The following is a 14,958-nucleotide window of genomic DNA, read 5'->3' on the forward strand; positions in this document are numbered from 1 at the left end:
TGGTTATGGTAATGATATTGTCCTCAGAGGAATCTGGGACAACAGCAACATTGGTCTGACAAAAGGTGAAGAGGCCAGAAACCGAAGCGTTCAGACAGACAATTCAGCTCTTTAATCTGAAGAGTTTAATCAAAACTAAATGTTGGAAGTGATTCCTTGTTGCTAAGGAAAACTGTGCATGCGCTACTGAACAACAGGTCAAAGATGATGCAGCAATCGGCCTCTAATCTGCTTTTGATTTAGCTATCAGATTTATTTTCAGTGTTGTAATCACAGTCCAAGATCTCAGAAATTAACTTCGGCCTTTATGCTAAGCTAAGCTAAGCTAAGTGCACGCTGGCAGTAGATTAGTGTATATTTGGTGAGTTGTATCGATCCTCTCATCTCTCTGCGAAGAAGCAAATACATGCATTTGCCAAAAGGTCTATTGGTGTTATTGGCACTATTCATTGACACAACTTCATACATGAGTCGGTTCTTTAATCAGTGAATGGGAGTTTATGGATCACTTGAATGCATCAGTCAGTCTTGGCATGTGTGTGACTAATACGCAAATGCACATTGCAATATAAATCCAGAGACAACACATCTTACTTCATCAGTTGGTTGGTTTATTTATCTTTAGCAATGACACCAAATGTACTCTACTGTTTTCACTTGCTATCATAAGAGATGCATTTTGAATTGTAAACAGTGAAAATGATAAATTGCATTTCAGAAAACTCCTTACAAGCAGTGTGTATGACCAGGGTAACGAGCAGATTGTTCCTGCTCTTGCTCACCTACTTTATTTTTTTTTAAACATGTCATCTTATAGTTTTGAGTCTCATATGTACATAAATACAGCTGGGTCCCACATTCACCAGCAGAGACCTATGAGTTTTTTGTTTGTTTTTAATGTGTTATCACATACTTTTCTTAAAGAATTATATTTACAACCAAAACGCCCCCTCCCCCCCAGCTGCCTGCTGCCAGGGGTTATAACACAGTTAAAATCACTTGCTTAAAATTCATTAAACTACTTATGGTTCTTGAAAGTTTACGTTGTAAGTCAACCTTATAGCGATACGCTTTTTTTTTCTCTTAACAAATAAAGTTAATACAGAGCTCAAGCCATTCTTCTTCTTCCCCATGAAAGTTCAAAATCATCCAAATAAATGCACAACCCAAACATAATAATAAAATAAAAAAACAATATTGCACTTAAAGGTCAGGACAGCATTGGACCTGCTTGGTGGTTAAGAGGAAAGTGAAAGCTTTTAGCTGAGTGCTTTAAAGGAGGTTAGGGTGTCTGTAGAAGCATCCAGCAAGTTAATCTAAATAAATAGGCAAACCTTTGTACAACATGAAGCCTTTTGTTTCCACTGACTATTAAAACGAGCAGCCTCTTGTGTATTGCTCAGTAGGACTTGGGAGTGCAGGTTGGAACTCTAAAGCATATACAAACAGTGAGTGTGTAGAAAAACCTGTCCTGAGAATACTTCCTCGATTAGTCCAGAATGAGCTACAATGTTAAAGGAAATGGTGTTTTGACTGCACGGAACGTTTTCGTCTTCTTTTTCTTCTTCAGCTTTTGCTCCTTGTTGTAAACAGTCTTTGGAGCCAGGAAGCAAGTCGTCTTTTTCTTCGATTACTGGCTTTGAATGTCTTTTAATGTGAGTGACACATATCCCTGTTTCATTGCAGCTCCAGTCCGTCCGTTATTTATACGCCCGTGTTCTTTGCCCTTCGCTGTCTCCGTCTTTGTCCCTGTTAAACGCTTGTCCAGTCTTGAATAAGGTGAAAGCTGTTTATATAAGCTTTGAGAGGGTGTAGGTGTTTAACAAAGATGCGTGTGAAACAGAGCTATAACGGCAGCTTTAAATCAGACATATTGTTTTTCACCCCCTTCGTCATACAGTTTTGAGCTTGATAAAAATAAAAAATAAACACACACACACACACACACCCCCAAGGAAAAAAGGACTTTGTGTCGTACCGACAGCTTAGAAGTGGCTTCACAGAGAATGTGTTGGAGGAAAGGAGGGGATTTAAAGTGAGAGTTTAAAGTGGAAATAAAGGGAAAAGGTGAAAAACAGTACCGGACTGTCTTCATGTCTGCAGGGTTTTCTGAGCAACCCGTCCTTTTCTCCAGTACAACTGGACAAAAACTTAAAAACACGAGCAAAAGACTGACACCACAAAAAAAAGAGAGACAGGGATCAGGCGAGCATCCAGCTCCTGCTCCAGCCCTCGTTTGTGGGCTTCTGTCGGTTTAGTATCATCCATCCATCCATTCATCAGTCCACTCATTCATCCATCCACCTGGTAACTGTGTAAACTACATTCCTTTGCAGTGCCATAGCTTTGCCGCGTCCTCTCACACCACAACAACAACAAAAACAAATCATAGTGGACAGGATGACATACACAAAACAAACTGTAAAAAAAGGCAAGCAAAGACCCTCACATCCCACCCAACCGCTCTACTTTTTTTTCAAGTCTGACCCTTTTTTTTTTTTCTCTCTCTCATCGTCATGTTTTCTCTTCTCCTAAGATCTTCTTCTGGTCTCTTATGAGGAAGATGAAGTCGAAGTGGAGCTGGCCTTTTTTTGGTTGATTAAGTCCACGTAGAGTTCTGAGCGCAGGAAGCGGGGGTATGAGTCCTTCTCCATCAGCCCGTATATCCGCCTCTGTGCTAGGTCAAAGCAGGAGCGTGTCACATTCTGCAGGTTGTCCTTAGTGTGATCTCTGGTGTACGAATCCAGATTGACCTGCAGAGGGAAACAATAAAACAAGTAAGGGAAGTGCACCATTATACTGTTACTTTGAAGAAATAGCACGGGGAGGCTTTTTTGTTGCCATTTCTTCCCCCAGGATCATTGTGTCGTGTGCACTCTCACTCACCTCTTTACAAGACTGGATAGCGATGTATTCTGCAAAGATTTTCTTGGCTTTTGAGGCCATCTTGGATTGCGACTTGATCTTCTTGTATTCCTCACATGCTAGCCAGAATTCCAGATTCTCCTCGCTGAACTCTGTGCGCAGGAAAGCTCTGAACGCTGCCAGACCATCTGAGGGAAAGCAGAGAGGAGGAGAATAAACAAGAGGAGAGTTGACTAGAGTGCCATGGCAACCTTACAGCCGAAGCGCTCCTTGGAGTTTCAGCGCCTAAAATAGCTCCATGACGGCCATTCGAGTCATGTGGTTGGAATAAAGTTAGACGTAAAAAAAAAAAAAAAAAACACCACAGCACATATTCAAGTCCTCAACATCCTTTCAGATGATCACCCTCCAGCATGACTATCTATTCATTCCCCTTTACACATGCGGTAAATGAACAAAGAGAGGACTGTTAGTGTCTGTGGAAAAGGGCTATTTCTGGCACTTTGGGGCTTTTGAAGTTTCAGTCCAGTTAATGATTTGAGGAAGAAGGCATCCAGAAGAAAGAATAGCAGGAAGTCGTGTCCACCCACTTCTCCCGTCTGCACCTTTCCGTTCCCATGAATCACCCACGCTGGTAAGCAGCGCCGATGCAAGCGGTCATCTCTTACCTCATTCTGCTAAGCAGCAGTGAGGCGAGAGGTGGAAGAGAGGGAACGGGAATGGGGAGAATAAAGAGGCCGACAGAGCCAAATGAGGAGCAGATGTAGTGTTGGCTTTGAATCGGCTTTTAAAAAAGGATTGTGCTATAATTTTGAAAGATGATACAGAAATAGCAACACGCTTGCAGGTTGCTTGTTTTATGGACTCTGTTAAGATGAGGGGAACTTGATCCAAGCTGCCCGTTGACTGCAGCATTGTGTTTGTAATCCATATACCAGTACATGCATACATTCTTGGCTCACCACCCTCCCCCACCCCCTCATGCATGCGCTGTATGTCCATATTCAATGTTGCACTGAATCATATTGAACAAATAAACACAACTCAAGGACAAATGATTTCAATGTGTGCAAAAGAGGGAGAAGATGAGAGACAAAAGAGAGACAAAAAGGAGTAAAATAAATTAAAAGTAACTTACATTTGTGAGTCAGCAGCTTGTCAAGTGAGTCCCCCCATTTCAGTGCTTCCTCTGGGGTGGGCCTGCAGATAAAAGCAGAGCGATTCTTTAACAAGCCCATCTCTGTCAGATTTCTCATTGTGTGACCCATCTGCTGGATAGATGAGTAGAAACGAAGTAAGTAATTCCTCTCTATTGCTTCCTTCCACTCTAGGCTGTGTGTACTGTCCTTCCCCTCTCATTCGGTTCTGCTTTGTGAGAGCTAACAACACAGAGAGCCATGAGTTTTTCTGAACCAGTCTAGTGGGGGGTAGGCTTTTATATTCCCACTTGAATGCAAGTTGCATGGCGGGAGGGGAGGGGAGGGACTCCAGTCGGCCAATAGGGATGTATGCTCAGGTTTAGAGCCCTCCTCCCCTCACCGGTGTCTGTCTGCCCCCTACTGCCTCTCATTCTTCCTCTACCCAGTTGTAAAGCATGCCTCTTCACAGCTCTCGTCTCACTGTAATCCACATCTGAGGCCATATTTGACACAGTAAGAAAAAAGTTTCAGGTACATTTGTTGTCAATTTGGACATTTGTCTGCGCCTTTTGATGATGTAATTAGTTTGATTTATTCTGACAAATCAACAAAAATAGCTTTTGCTCTAACAATTGTGTTCCCCTAACTGTTATGTCTTTCAGAACATGTAGGTTCATGTATTTGTGTGTTGAAGCTGCTTGGCAAAGTGCACTACCAGGTTTATAGTGTTATTATGTGAATACAATAATCTATGACAGTGATATCTTAATGTAATTCCACAGACATTTACTATGGCTACCTGGGACCAAATAAAAAGTATACCTGTGAGGTAGTTTGCAATCACTAAAGTAAGCGGCGTGGAAACATGGAAATATCTTGATCTCTGATACTTTATTCACGATAACTAACTTGTTTTTTTTCTGTATAATTAAAAAATGTGTCCTAACAATTCGCTCTCCCTCCATCAGATGTGCCATAGTTAAACAAAAATGTGCTTGTGCTATTTAATGTCACACATGACAAGCACACTCGTATCCGTGCTACTGCCCACATGCCTTCCAAGGCCAGGTCATCACCAGTCTCACTCACACCCACATGCACATGCTGTCAGGAAGTGGCCACTTACTTGACTGACTTCATAGATTTGTCTAACTTGCTGGCTGGGTTGCTTCCTGGGGATTCATTCCTCCTCCGCAGGAAAGCCAGCCGATTCTTCATGTCTTTGGCCCTGGGTGACGGGAAGAGAGAGGAGAGAAAGAGAGAGAGAAGAGTGAAAGAAAGATGTATGAATACAGAAGAGAGAGGAACGTCGAGGCAGGACAAAGGAGGGAAATGGAATAAGGATGAAAGGAATGATAAAGTAGATAGAGGAGGTGGACAAAAAAAGACATAGGAAGAAAGTGTGTTGAGTCCAAGTCCAAAGTCCGCAATTAAAACAATCCAAGGCATGTGAATCACCAATTAAGTTCTTCAGCACTGTAAATCCACTTGAAAATCAAAACCACAAAAGATCAAAATAAATGTCTTGTTGTGTACATTTTAGTCTTCAGACAGTTATGTTGAGATGGTGGGACAGAGCGCTTCCAAAAGGCGGATGTCAAGCTCCCGTTCCTCGCTTCGTGTCAGTGTCTCGCCTGTCAATCTAATATCTCTAACAGTCTTTCCTATAGATGTGTCCCTGGCAGCTTCCTCGGCAGGGACTGAGCGACTGTGGCACAGAAGGAGGAGAGAGACTCAACCCTCACTCCTCTGTTTCATCACGCCATTCTCCATGTGCCTAGAGTGGTTGCTGAGAGGGAGCTGACCCAGGGCCGAGGTAACAGGGCACAGTGACCTCCTCACTCCTCTGCTTCCCTCCTGCAGCAGCATCCAAAATCCCCCTGACCGTCCACCTCACCTGTTTCACCTTCCTCTAACCATCACACACACACACACACACACGCACCCCCACCACCAGCTGCACATGCGCCACCTTAAATCTCACACACGGTGATACACCAATCCTCAGTCCCCATGGGTTCCTTCAGAATCCTGCGCATTCCCCTAATCCCATGGTACGTGTCCTGGCTTTTCCCGACCTGGAGCACGTGCTGCCTCATTGGGATGTGACCTCACTCAACACCCATTTCCTGAGTCCCTGCTTTTGATTTCCACTGTGGATTGGCTGGCCCGCTAATAATGCAGCACGGCAGTGTGCGCTCGCTGGCCCTAATCACTGCAAGCTGTGCCACTGCCAACCGGCAGCCCCCAGGAGAGCATGTACACCCCAAATTAAGAAACAGGGCTTCCAGTTATAGGCACTTATCGTTCAAACATGCACACACACACACAGGAGGGGGGGGACGACACACAACTGCGGATTAGCACAAACACTGTACATGAACACATACTAGAAGGGGGATGAAAGAACGCCCACGCGGACATTCCCCCCCCCCCCCTGCACCGTTGCCAACTCATGCCCACTTCACTGGCGCTTTCATGCCAGTCACAGGTGTTGGAAAACTCCCGGTCTCCACCAGTGTGTGTGCATGTGTGTGTGTGATGGGAAGTCGGAGGGAGCCCATTTGTGCACGCGTAAATGTGCAACAGTCACACAACGCGGCCGCCGAGCTGAACAGAGAACACAGTCAGCAGTCAGTTTTTCCAAACAGCCGCAGGAAAGGAAAGGTAGAAACATGATACAACATGACTGCACGAGCTGTGGAAGCAGCAGCTGAATAAGTGTGACTTTGTGGGTGTATTGATTCGTGTGTGTTCTGGGTTTGGGTTCAGTTGGTGCAGGTTACTTTAGTCGACGCTGAGAGCCACAAGAGGCCTTTTTTTTTCGAAAATGAATATAATACCAACGTTTTAAGTAAAAGCATAAATGTTGTGGATCTAGAAAAACTATGTGTACGTTTTTTTTCTTATCAAAAGGCAAGGAAGAAAAAATTAAATAATTTCAAATGAATTACCTAAACATTCATACAGCATCCCTGGTGGAGCGATGACTCATCCATTGATTGAAATAACCTAGGTGTATGAAGCAGGCATAAACTAGAAGCTGAACATAATTCAGGCATCTCTTTCATTGGAAAGAACACCATTGTTGTATCCCTGTGAATAACTCACACTTGCCGGACATTATTACCTAAATAAAAACTATCTTGCCGTTAAATCAACTCGTAACATCAGAGCAAGATTCATTCGATTTTTTTAATTTTTTGGTTGCACTCCAGTCAATTAGGTCTTGAGCTGTGTATGTGTCTTTGTCTTGCCAGTGCATTTGCAGGAAAAAAGTATTTTATGAGGGCTGAAATATTGTTGGCCTGAAAAAAAAGACGCTTTATTATATGTCTGGTTTCATGCAAGCTGAGCCTGTGTCGGTATAATGCGACAATGATGTCATAGAAACATTTTAAGAGAAATGTATGTTTCTATCCTGCCACCATGTGGGTGTCAATGGATATTGCACACACAGTTGACATTTTCCACCCTTGAGCAAAACAGATTAACTACTCGGCATTCTTCTCCACCCAATACTTTGTGTCAACACTGGAAACTTGAGCTTACATCATCACGTGTTTTATCCCTCCACTTATTTTCAGAAACTCATTCTGAAAACAAGTGATCCATTTTACACAATATGTAGCTGCCTCATTTAAAGCACTACAATACTTGCAACGCCGACTGCAGAGGCCCTGTTTTTGAAAGAGCGCATGTTGGCTGCAGGAGGTGTGAGAAGCTCAACTAATAAATCCATAAATGAAACTGCCTGTGTGGTTATTAGCTCAATGGGAGTCAACAGAAACTCAAACTTGAAGGAGGGTCCACATAATACTCCTCCCTCAATGTGGGCAGACACATCCTCCATCCTCCAGACGTAGACATTTGCATTGTTATTACACCAGAGTTGCAATATCAGCTGCCTAACTAATACCACAGGTGAAACACTATTAGCATGTTGAGTAAAGCTTCCTTGGGTTAAACTCTAAATCCTTAACTTAGACTTAAAAAAGAGATGATGCCCTCTTCAAAACCACCAAGGCCAGAAACCACGGTTATAGATATTTCATTATCAGTTTTGCTCAATATCAGCAATGAAACATAGTCTTACTAGTGTACCCCGTGCTCTTTTCACCTCTGCTCTTTATGTGCTAATGGGGCTTCTCATAGTCTCTCACTTTGAGTACCTCTGTATTTAAAGTTGATAGTAATACTTTGAATCGGCCAATATCTCCCCAGCACTAATACCATTAGAAATGTACTTGTGTAAATCAGACTCCATTGGATTTAATACATACAATTTAATACATACAACGCCTGCACGTAATCTAATCTGCTAAAAGAATGGCACATGCTCTTTAAAGGATTATCAAATTAAGATAATCTTTGATCGAACACGCTGACACACAGTGATGTTTTCTCCACTGCCCCTCGAACACACTTGTACATCATGCGTACACAGGCCCAAGTGTCCGTTTGTGTCTACTGAAGAGAGGGCGCTCTATGCACTCGAGTGGAGGAGCGAGAGGTCTTTGGATCTGCAATTATCCACAGGTTTCTGTACTCTTTATTCCCTCTTTGCTTGGCTCACATTAGACGCACTAATAGCACCCTGCCGGCTATTCCTGGTGTTCTGAAAAGTAGGCCGCACTCCCAGGGAAAGGCTCTGGGAGCACATGGTCGAGAGCCGCAGACAGACATACTGCAGATCACAATGTACCACACAAGCACTAGCCAAATCCACTGCTCCACTTTATCCCACTTTTGTTGTTAGCTCCATGAGGCTTAGTTCCCCACAATGATAGAAGTCCACCCCTTTGTAAAGCCTGACCTATGAGATTTGGGGTACATCGATGAGTTCAAAAGAGCGACTGAAATGCATATGGTGAGAGCGGCAGTGCAAGGATCAAGCAGGTTTTCATCCCCTCTGCCACTTTCTATTCACAGACGGTTGTGTGCATGTAGAGTGAATACTGGACACGCCACACAAATAGCGCTGTGCACTGTGTGTTTGTGCATCTGTGTGAGTAGAATGGGTCAAGGGCTGTGTCGGTGTGTCTGCTACATTTCTAATAGCATGTACACTATTTGGGCTCCGTCTGAAAAAGAAAAGATACAGGAACTTTCTTCACAGAGAAAAACAGTCCAGAGATGTGGGGTATCCGAAAGCATAAGGCACGTAGAGGAACTCGTAAGAAAGAGAAAGGCTCACCTATAAAATGCCTCATAACATCGAGAAAAGTCACTCTGCCATATATTCCTAGAAGAACAATGAAAAAGGGAATTGTCCTAAATTCCATCCATAAATATTATCTCATTCACAGTCTCCCTCAATCAAGACCAAAAAAAGAGCTCTATTTCTGAGCTAACTCACCTTCCTACCCACACAGACCACATGAGCAATCCTATTCCTGAAATCCAGGCTGCGTATAATAAGAAAAAGGGGCAGCCTCAAGTTAGAACTAAAAGCAGCTTCCTCCAAAATAGTTTGAGTGCTTCAGCCTCATGGGGGTTCCTTCTCCCTCACTGCGACTGTCAAATGAGATCCATGTAGAGGTCAAATCGCTTCCTACCGTTCGAGAGCATTGATTCCCGTGGGGGCTCAAAACAGCCCCCAGCTTTGCATAGCCTGTCCTTCTGATTCTAATTCTTGATAATCAAAGATGAACCAAACAAACACACACACACATATACTGCCTTGCTCTTACCTTTCCAGGTACTTCTCTGAGAAATCAACCATAGTGGGAAACATGGGTGCCAGCCTGTACGCAGGTTCACTTGTTGTGTGTAGAAATTAGACTGCATGTAAGTGTGTGTCAGGAGTGCCGGTGCTCGGGGCCCAGGGGTTTGTTTGACAATCACATTCCTCTAACCTCTGAGAGGATGTGGTGGAGCTTTATATAGTCTGGGGGGGTCTGGGGAAGGCGGACCCTGGGCTCACCCAATCACCACACAGTGTTTAGAGAGGACAGATTCTTTCCACTGGGGCCTGGATGTTTTTTCTTGTAGTTTTACGGGTTAGTAAGTGGAGATAATATTTGTCTTTTTGTCAAAACAAGTGACTTTACTACTGTCATGATCTGTTCATCTGTCCCAGATGGCAAGCAGTGGTAGAGTTCTGTGTTAAAACTGCTACACCAGGCTAAAAGAAAGACTGAACACACACCCAAATGTCATGGTATTTTTTGTTTTGTTTCTGCACTGGATTCATTTAACAGATTTGTCTAAAGAAAAATCCAAGTTTAGTTTTTAGCTGTGTCAGAATGAAATATATTATCCTCAATCAAGAACTCAAAATGGATGAACTTGAAAACTCAATTTCAATGTGCCTTGTGTTCTTTGAGACACGTCTGAGGGTATCATAACCTCAAGTACTAAAGCTGTATTCATGGATGTGTGAAATACAATAATAAAGACAATGTTGCAGGAGTGTAATGCTAAATGGGTGGAGGAGTCATATGCAATAATGTCTTGAGCATTGCAGTGGTGTTATCAATGGCTGAAATCTGATGCTCGATTATAAACCGAGCAGGACTCAAGCTGTCTGCATCGACTATAAATGCAGTTTAAGTGAATTGGTTCTCAACACCGATTGTAGTCATTGCACATCATGGCTAACTGCATATCTAATGTTCATACTAACGGGCTTTCATGGCACACAAAAGGGGTCTTACAACTGGCAGACAACTATTATGTTCATATAAATTATTGGCTTGGGAACTGCTACTTAGTATTAATCACTGAAGTATTGGTATCCCTGTAATCTCAACATAATCTGTCAACAATTCTCGTAGCCAAAAACGTTTCTGTATGTTAATAAGGTGCACTAAAATCTACCAGATGGAGAAAAGGAATATAGTTTTGGAGGGAGCCATTACTTGGGGAAGCAGAACACCTGCAGTCAAAACAAAAGGCGATAATGTATTGGGGGGGATAATGTGGAACATTTCAGGGAAGCAGCTGTGCTGGACCCACATGAAGTAACATGTGCAAAAGGGGGGAGTAGAAAGGAGTGTAGGAAGTGAGAACATGTAGAAAAGTAGGAAGAATACAGGGGGAAAGAAGTAGAGCAGGAGAGACGGGTGTCTTTGTCGTTGTAAATGATGCATGAGAGGCTTTGTGCTTTGTAGGTGAGGAGAGAGGATGTTTCAAAGAGGACAGATGTAATGTGCTCTTACATGTAAGTATCGCCTTTAAGTCAAAAACTAGGGATATTTACATTGTTTATTGTGATATGTGTTGTGCAATCTTCCTGTCACAAATGATGATTATGATTAAATGAGTTCTTACAGCGATACTACCACTAATTGACAAATTTAGACCACTCCACAAGTGTGAGATGGAACCATTCCTGAGACACAGCACACAATGTGCACAGCAGGAGAGGAAATCAATGTAGTGCTATTGTTGGATCCCCATCTCTAAAAAAATCCCCATTGGCCAAATGCCAAAGGACCTTCTTTCAGCTATAAATTGCTACATCTCAGTATGATTTGATCATGTCAGATACTGTTGGCCTCAGGTTTCTATATACTTGCTCCACTGTCTCTCTTTATATGCTATATATGAGTTTCTAACATCTGGAGAGAAACATTTAATTTCCTTCATTTCTTGGTTAAAGTCGGAAATGTCTATCTATAGCAGAAACATATTGCGTTTGTATTCCTCACAGAAATATATTGTGTTGAGGGTATGTTTATTGGTGTGGCTTAATATTACTGAGGAGAGTATTGCCCCCGTATTGGTTTACAGTGTGGCATAATGAAAAATGGGTCAACTGCCGCAAGATGAACGATTTTTTACGAGAGATAGCAGGCTTGTGACATTGATCATTTTATGGAACATAGAAGCCTGAAGACAAGTGGGTAAAAATGTAGCACGCTCAGAAAGATGTGTGACTTATCCTTGTGATATTAACCAATGATGACAGAAAAGGGTTGCAGCTGATGACTGGAAGTCATTTCCTCAACATGAGACAAACCTTTTCTTCTACGCAGCCTTCATCAGTGCCACAACAACACAGAACAGATCCCTCTTAAATAGTAAAAAAACACAGGTGAGGCCATTTAAGGTAATTAGCACTGCACCTGGGAATCAACCAACAGCAATTAGTTATTAACATTTCAACCTATCAACGTCTTGCACTGGGACAAGGGAAACGATAGAGACTGGTCCACTGTAACAAATATGTGCATACACCAGATATGGTTTACCAGACGTACGAATACAGATATTAATGTAAATCAAGAAGCAACAGAGTTTCAACAGAGAACACACTATTAGATCTAGCTTTAGCTCTCATCTCATACCGCATCAAAATGGAAGCTTAAATATATTTAAGAGGTAAAAAAAATAATCTAGCGTTAATAGCAGCGCACTAGTCGGGGCACTTACAATGATTTACTGTATTCAGAAACTGCAGGTTTTCATTTAACAACAGTGTTGATTGTTTGGAAAACAAATAAGAATCCACCGCATTGACAGAGTGATGTGTAATATAATATGAGCTGACATCATGATTCATGTTTGTTTACCTACTGAGAGGGAGAAAATCCCTGTTTGCTAACCCTGACCTATGACCTATGTCAACAAATAGTCAAGCTGAGTTGCTGATTCAAATTGTCAGGTACAAATTACACAGAGTTATTACTATCTTGATTTTTTTTATTTTGTGTAAGTTCAAAAAGGATAAAAAGATTCCTGGAAATGACATCGAGAAATAACGACTCGTTGATTTAAAAATATGTTCTTATTTGTCTGTTTCTGCAAACTGCCAAAAAAAACACACACGGTATATTTAAAACTAAATTAAAAGGGAAAAAAAGAACACATTTTGTACACTTAAAAATCATTTTTGTTTTCTATTTAAAACGTGTTATTAATGCAAATAAGGCTGGTCTGGAGCTGTTTGCAGCAGCAGACAGAAAGGCAAAATACCCTGGACTCAGAAAAAAAGGCTGTGGAATCTTAATCACTTAATCTACCGGTTAACTAAACAACATAAAAACACAGCTTGTGCCACTATCGGGCCCAAGGACAGCCTCTCACGGTGTCAAATGGGCTTTCATCTTGATAAACAGGAGCGTGAATAAGGCTCATTGAACAGCTGATGAATCACTGAGGCGTCGACACACACCCGAACGAACGCTCTTCCCTCTCAACACACACCTCACTCCTCACACCGCTGAGAATGTGAGACACAAATATGGAACCACGCTCATCAGCAGCACATTCATCATTTCCCACTTAATTAAGTTGATGATGATCAGCGCTGGATGATTAGCTTTCACAGTCACCTTAAGCCAGAGAACATGCTTATTCATTTGCAGCTCTGTGAACTTGTGCAGGTTTTGCACAGACTGTCACAATAATAATAAAACATATTTGTATGCACCAATAAAGAACAAAAGAGGACACATTTTTCCACCCCCCTCAATTGATAAATGATCCAAAATAGAGAGGAAATGGCAAGTTTTTGAATGAAGCCATGGACATGTCCCGATATCCTCAGCCCTCTAATCCAATCACACCCATACTAACACTAGAATAAATCCAGATGTATATTTTAGACCCCTATTTTAGTCACCATTAGCTTGGAAAAGAAAAAAAAGACATCCTTTGAAATGATGGATGTAAAAGCAGGTGTGTTTACCCTTTAACTGGATACACGTGTTGATAATTAGCATGACAATAAGAGGTCTATGACTGAGCATTGGGGGCAGATGAGGTGACTGCTTTTGTAGTTGTCAGGACTAAGATTGATCTATTGTGCTGCTTCTCACTCAGTCTCAGTCCTCTTCTTTCTCACACATAATAAATGGTTTATTCTAAACTGAAAAGGCAAAAAAAAGCATTGCATTCCAAAAAATGGTTATTATGGTCATAGAATCCATACTCAGGAGGAAAAAAAACATGTCTTGATAACAACTTTCCCGATGAGCAGGGGGTGAAAATTAAAGTAACTGCAGACAATGAACACACAACAACTGATTCATTGATGCACTCACAGGTTCTTGGATTTCTTCTTCTTTGTTCCTTCAGGGCTGACCTCACAGCTACAGGGGGATCCGGAGCTCAGCTGAGGGAAGATGAAGGAGAGCACACACTGCATCATCCACCCTTCATTCAGAAAGAGGGCCCCGTAGCCTCATGCAGATACTGTAGCTTGAGCTAGCTCCAGCAGGGAATGGCCAGCTAAGTTGGCGAATACTGGAAGCTAGTGAGTCCTTGATGTGTCCCTTTGGGCTAGACTGAGTCTAGTCCAGTCCATACCACACAAACACACACACACACAGCCAGCCAGCAAAATTATGAATCCATAGCAGCAGTCCACAGTGTAAATCCCACAAGGCAAAGCTCTCAGAGGTGTGCGTCTGTATCTTGCAGAATACAACTGTGTGTATGCAGCATGGTGTTTGTACACAGGCTATAACAAAGTAAGAAAAACATGTGAGAGTGAGAGAGTGTGAAAGACTGCGGCTGTTGTTTCTGCTGGCCTCCAACTGTTTGAAGTGTTGAGCCAAGACCCCCGGTTTCACATTACACTTTCTGCCAACCCACCATTTTGATTGGGTAAGAGTAAAAGGGAAGTTGCTGCAGGGTGGGGAAGGGGTCAATCTCCACTAATCTGATGGCCTGAAGCTGCTCCATTGTGTGTGCGCGTGTGTGTATGTGTGTGTGTGTGAGACTCTAAATAATGAGCCATTGTATTACAGGAACACCCAGTTAAAATCTGAGCTAGATACTGGCCACAGTTGGTAACGCATGGGGTAATGTTCTCTACCTTTGTGGGAGCCGAGTTTCAACCTTCACAGTGAGGACATTTTGGTAAATTAAGGACATTTTTTGGCTGTCCTTCATGTCTACAAGGTTTTGTTTTGAGGTTAGCGTGACACGCTATCACAAAACACTCACCTCCTGCAGGCTTTAAAGTTGGCTGTGACATTTAAAATAAGAGACAACAACAGCT

The 14,958-nt window shown here is 42.4% G+C and overlaps 1 protein-coding gene across 4 annotated transcripts in view; it reads right to left on the reverse strand.

Annotated features, from left to right (window-relative positions):
• Window positions 1-590: 590 nt before the first annotated feature.
• rgs3a (regulator of G protein signaling 3a) overlaps window positions 591-14,958 on the reverse strand; it is a 120,532-nt gene continuing 106,164 nt past the window's right edge. For 3 of the 4 annotated variants that reach the window (XM_034546399.1, XM_034546396.1, XM_034546397.1), the window contains 5 exons: window positions 13,997-14,067; window positions 5,131-5,232; window positions 4,004-4,065; window positions 2,887-3,053; window positions 591-2,753 (listed from right to left, as the gene is read on the reverse strand). In XM_034546399.1, coding sequence (XP_034402290.1) covers window positions 2,553-2,753; window positions 2,887-3,053; window positions 4,004-4,065; window positions 5,131-5,232; window positions 13,997-14,067 — 603 coding nt within the window. In that variant the 3' untranslated portion in view covers window positions 591-2,552. Of the gene's footprint in view, window positions 2,754-2,886; window positions 3,054-4,003; window positions 4,066-5,130; window positions 5,233-9,697; window positions 9,859-13,996; window positions 14,068-14,958 lie in introns of those variants that run through there. The other variant, XM_034546398.1, reaches the window with a different exon arrangement.

Source organism: Cyclopterus lumpus, chromosome 12, assembly GCF_009769545.1.
Source record: "Cyclopterus lumpus isolate fCycLum1 chromosome 12, fCycLum1.pri, whole genome shotgun sequence".
Taxonomy (NCBI): domain Eukaryota; kingdom Metazoa; phylum Chordata; class Actinopteri; order Perciformes; family Cyclopteridae; genus Cyclopterus; species Cyclopterus lumpus.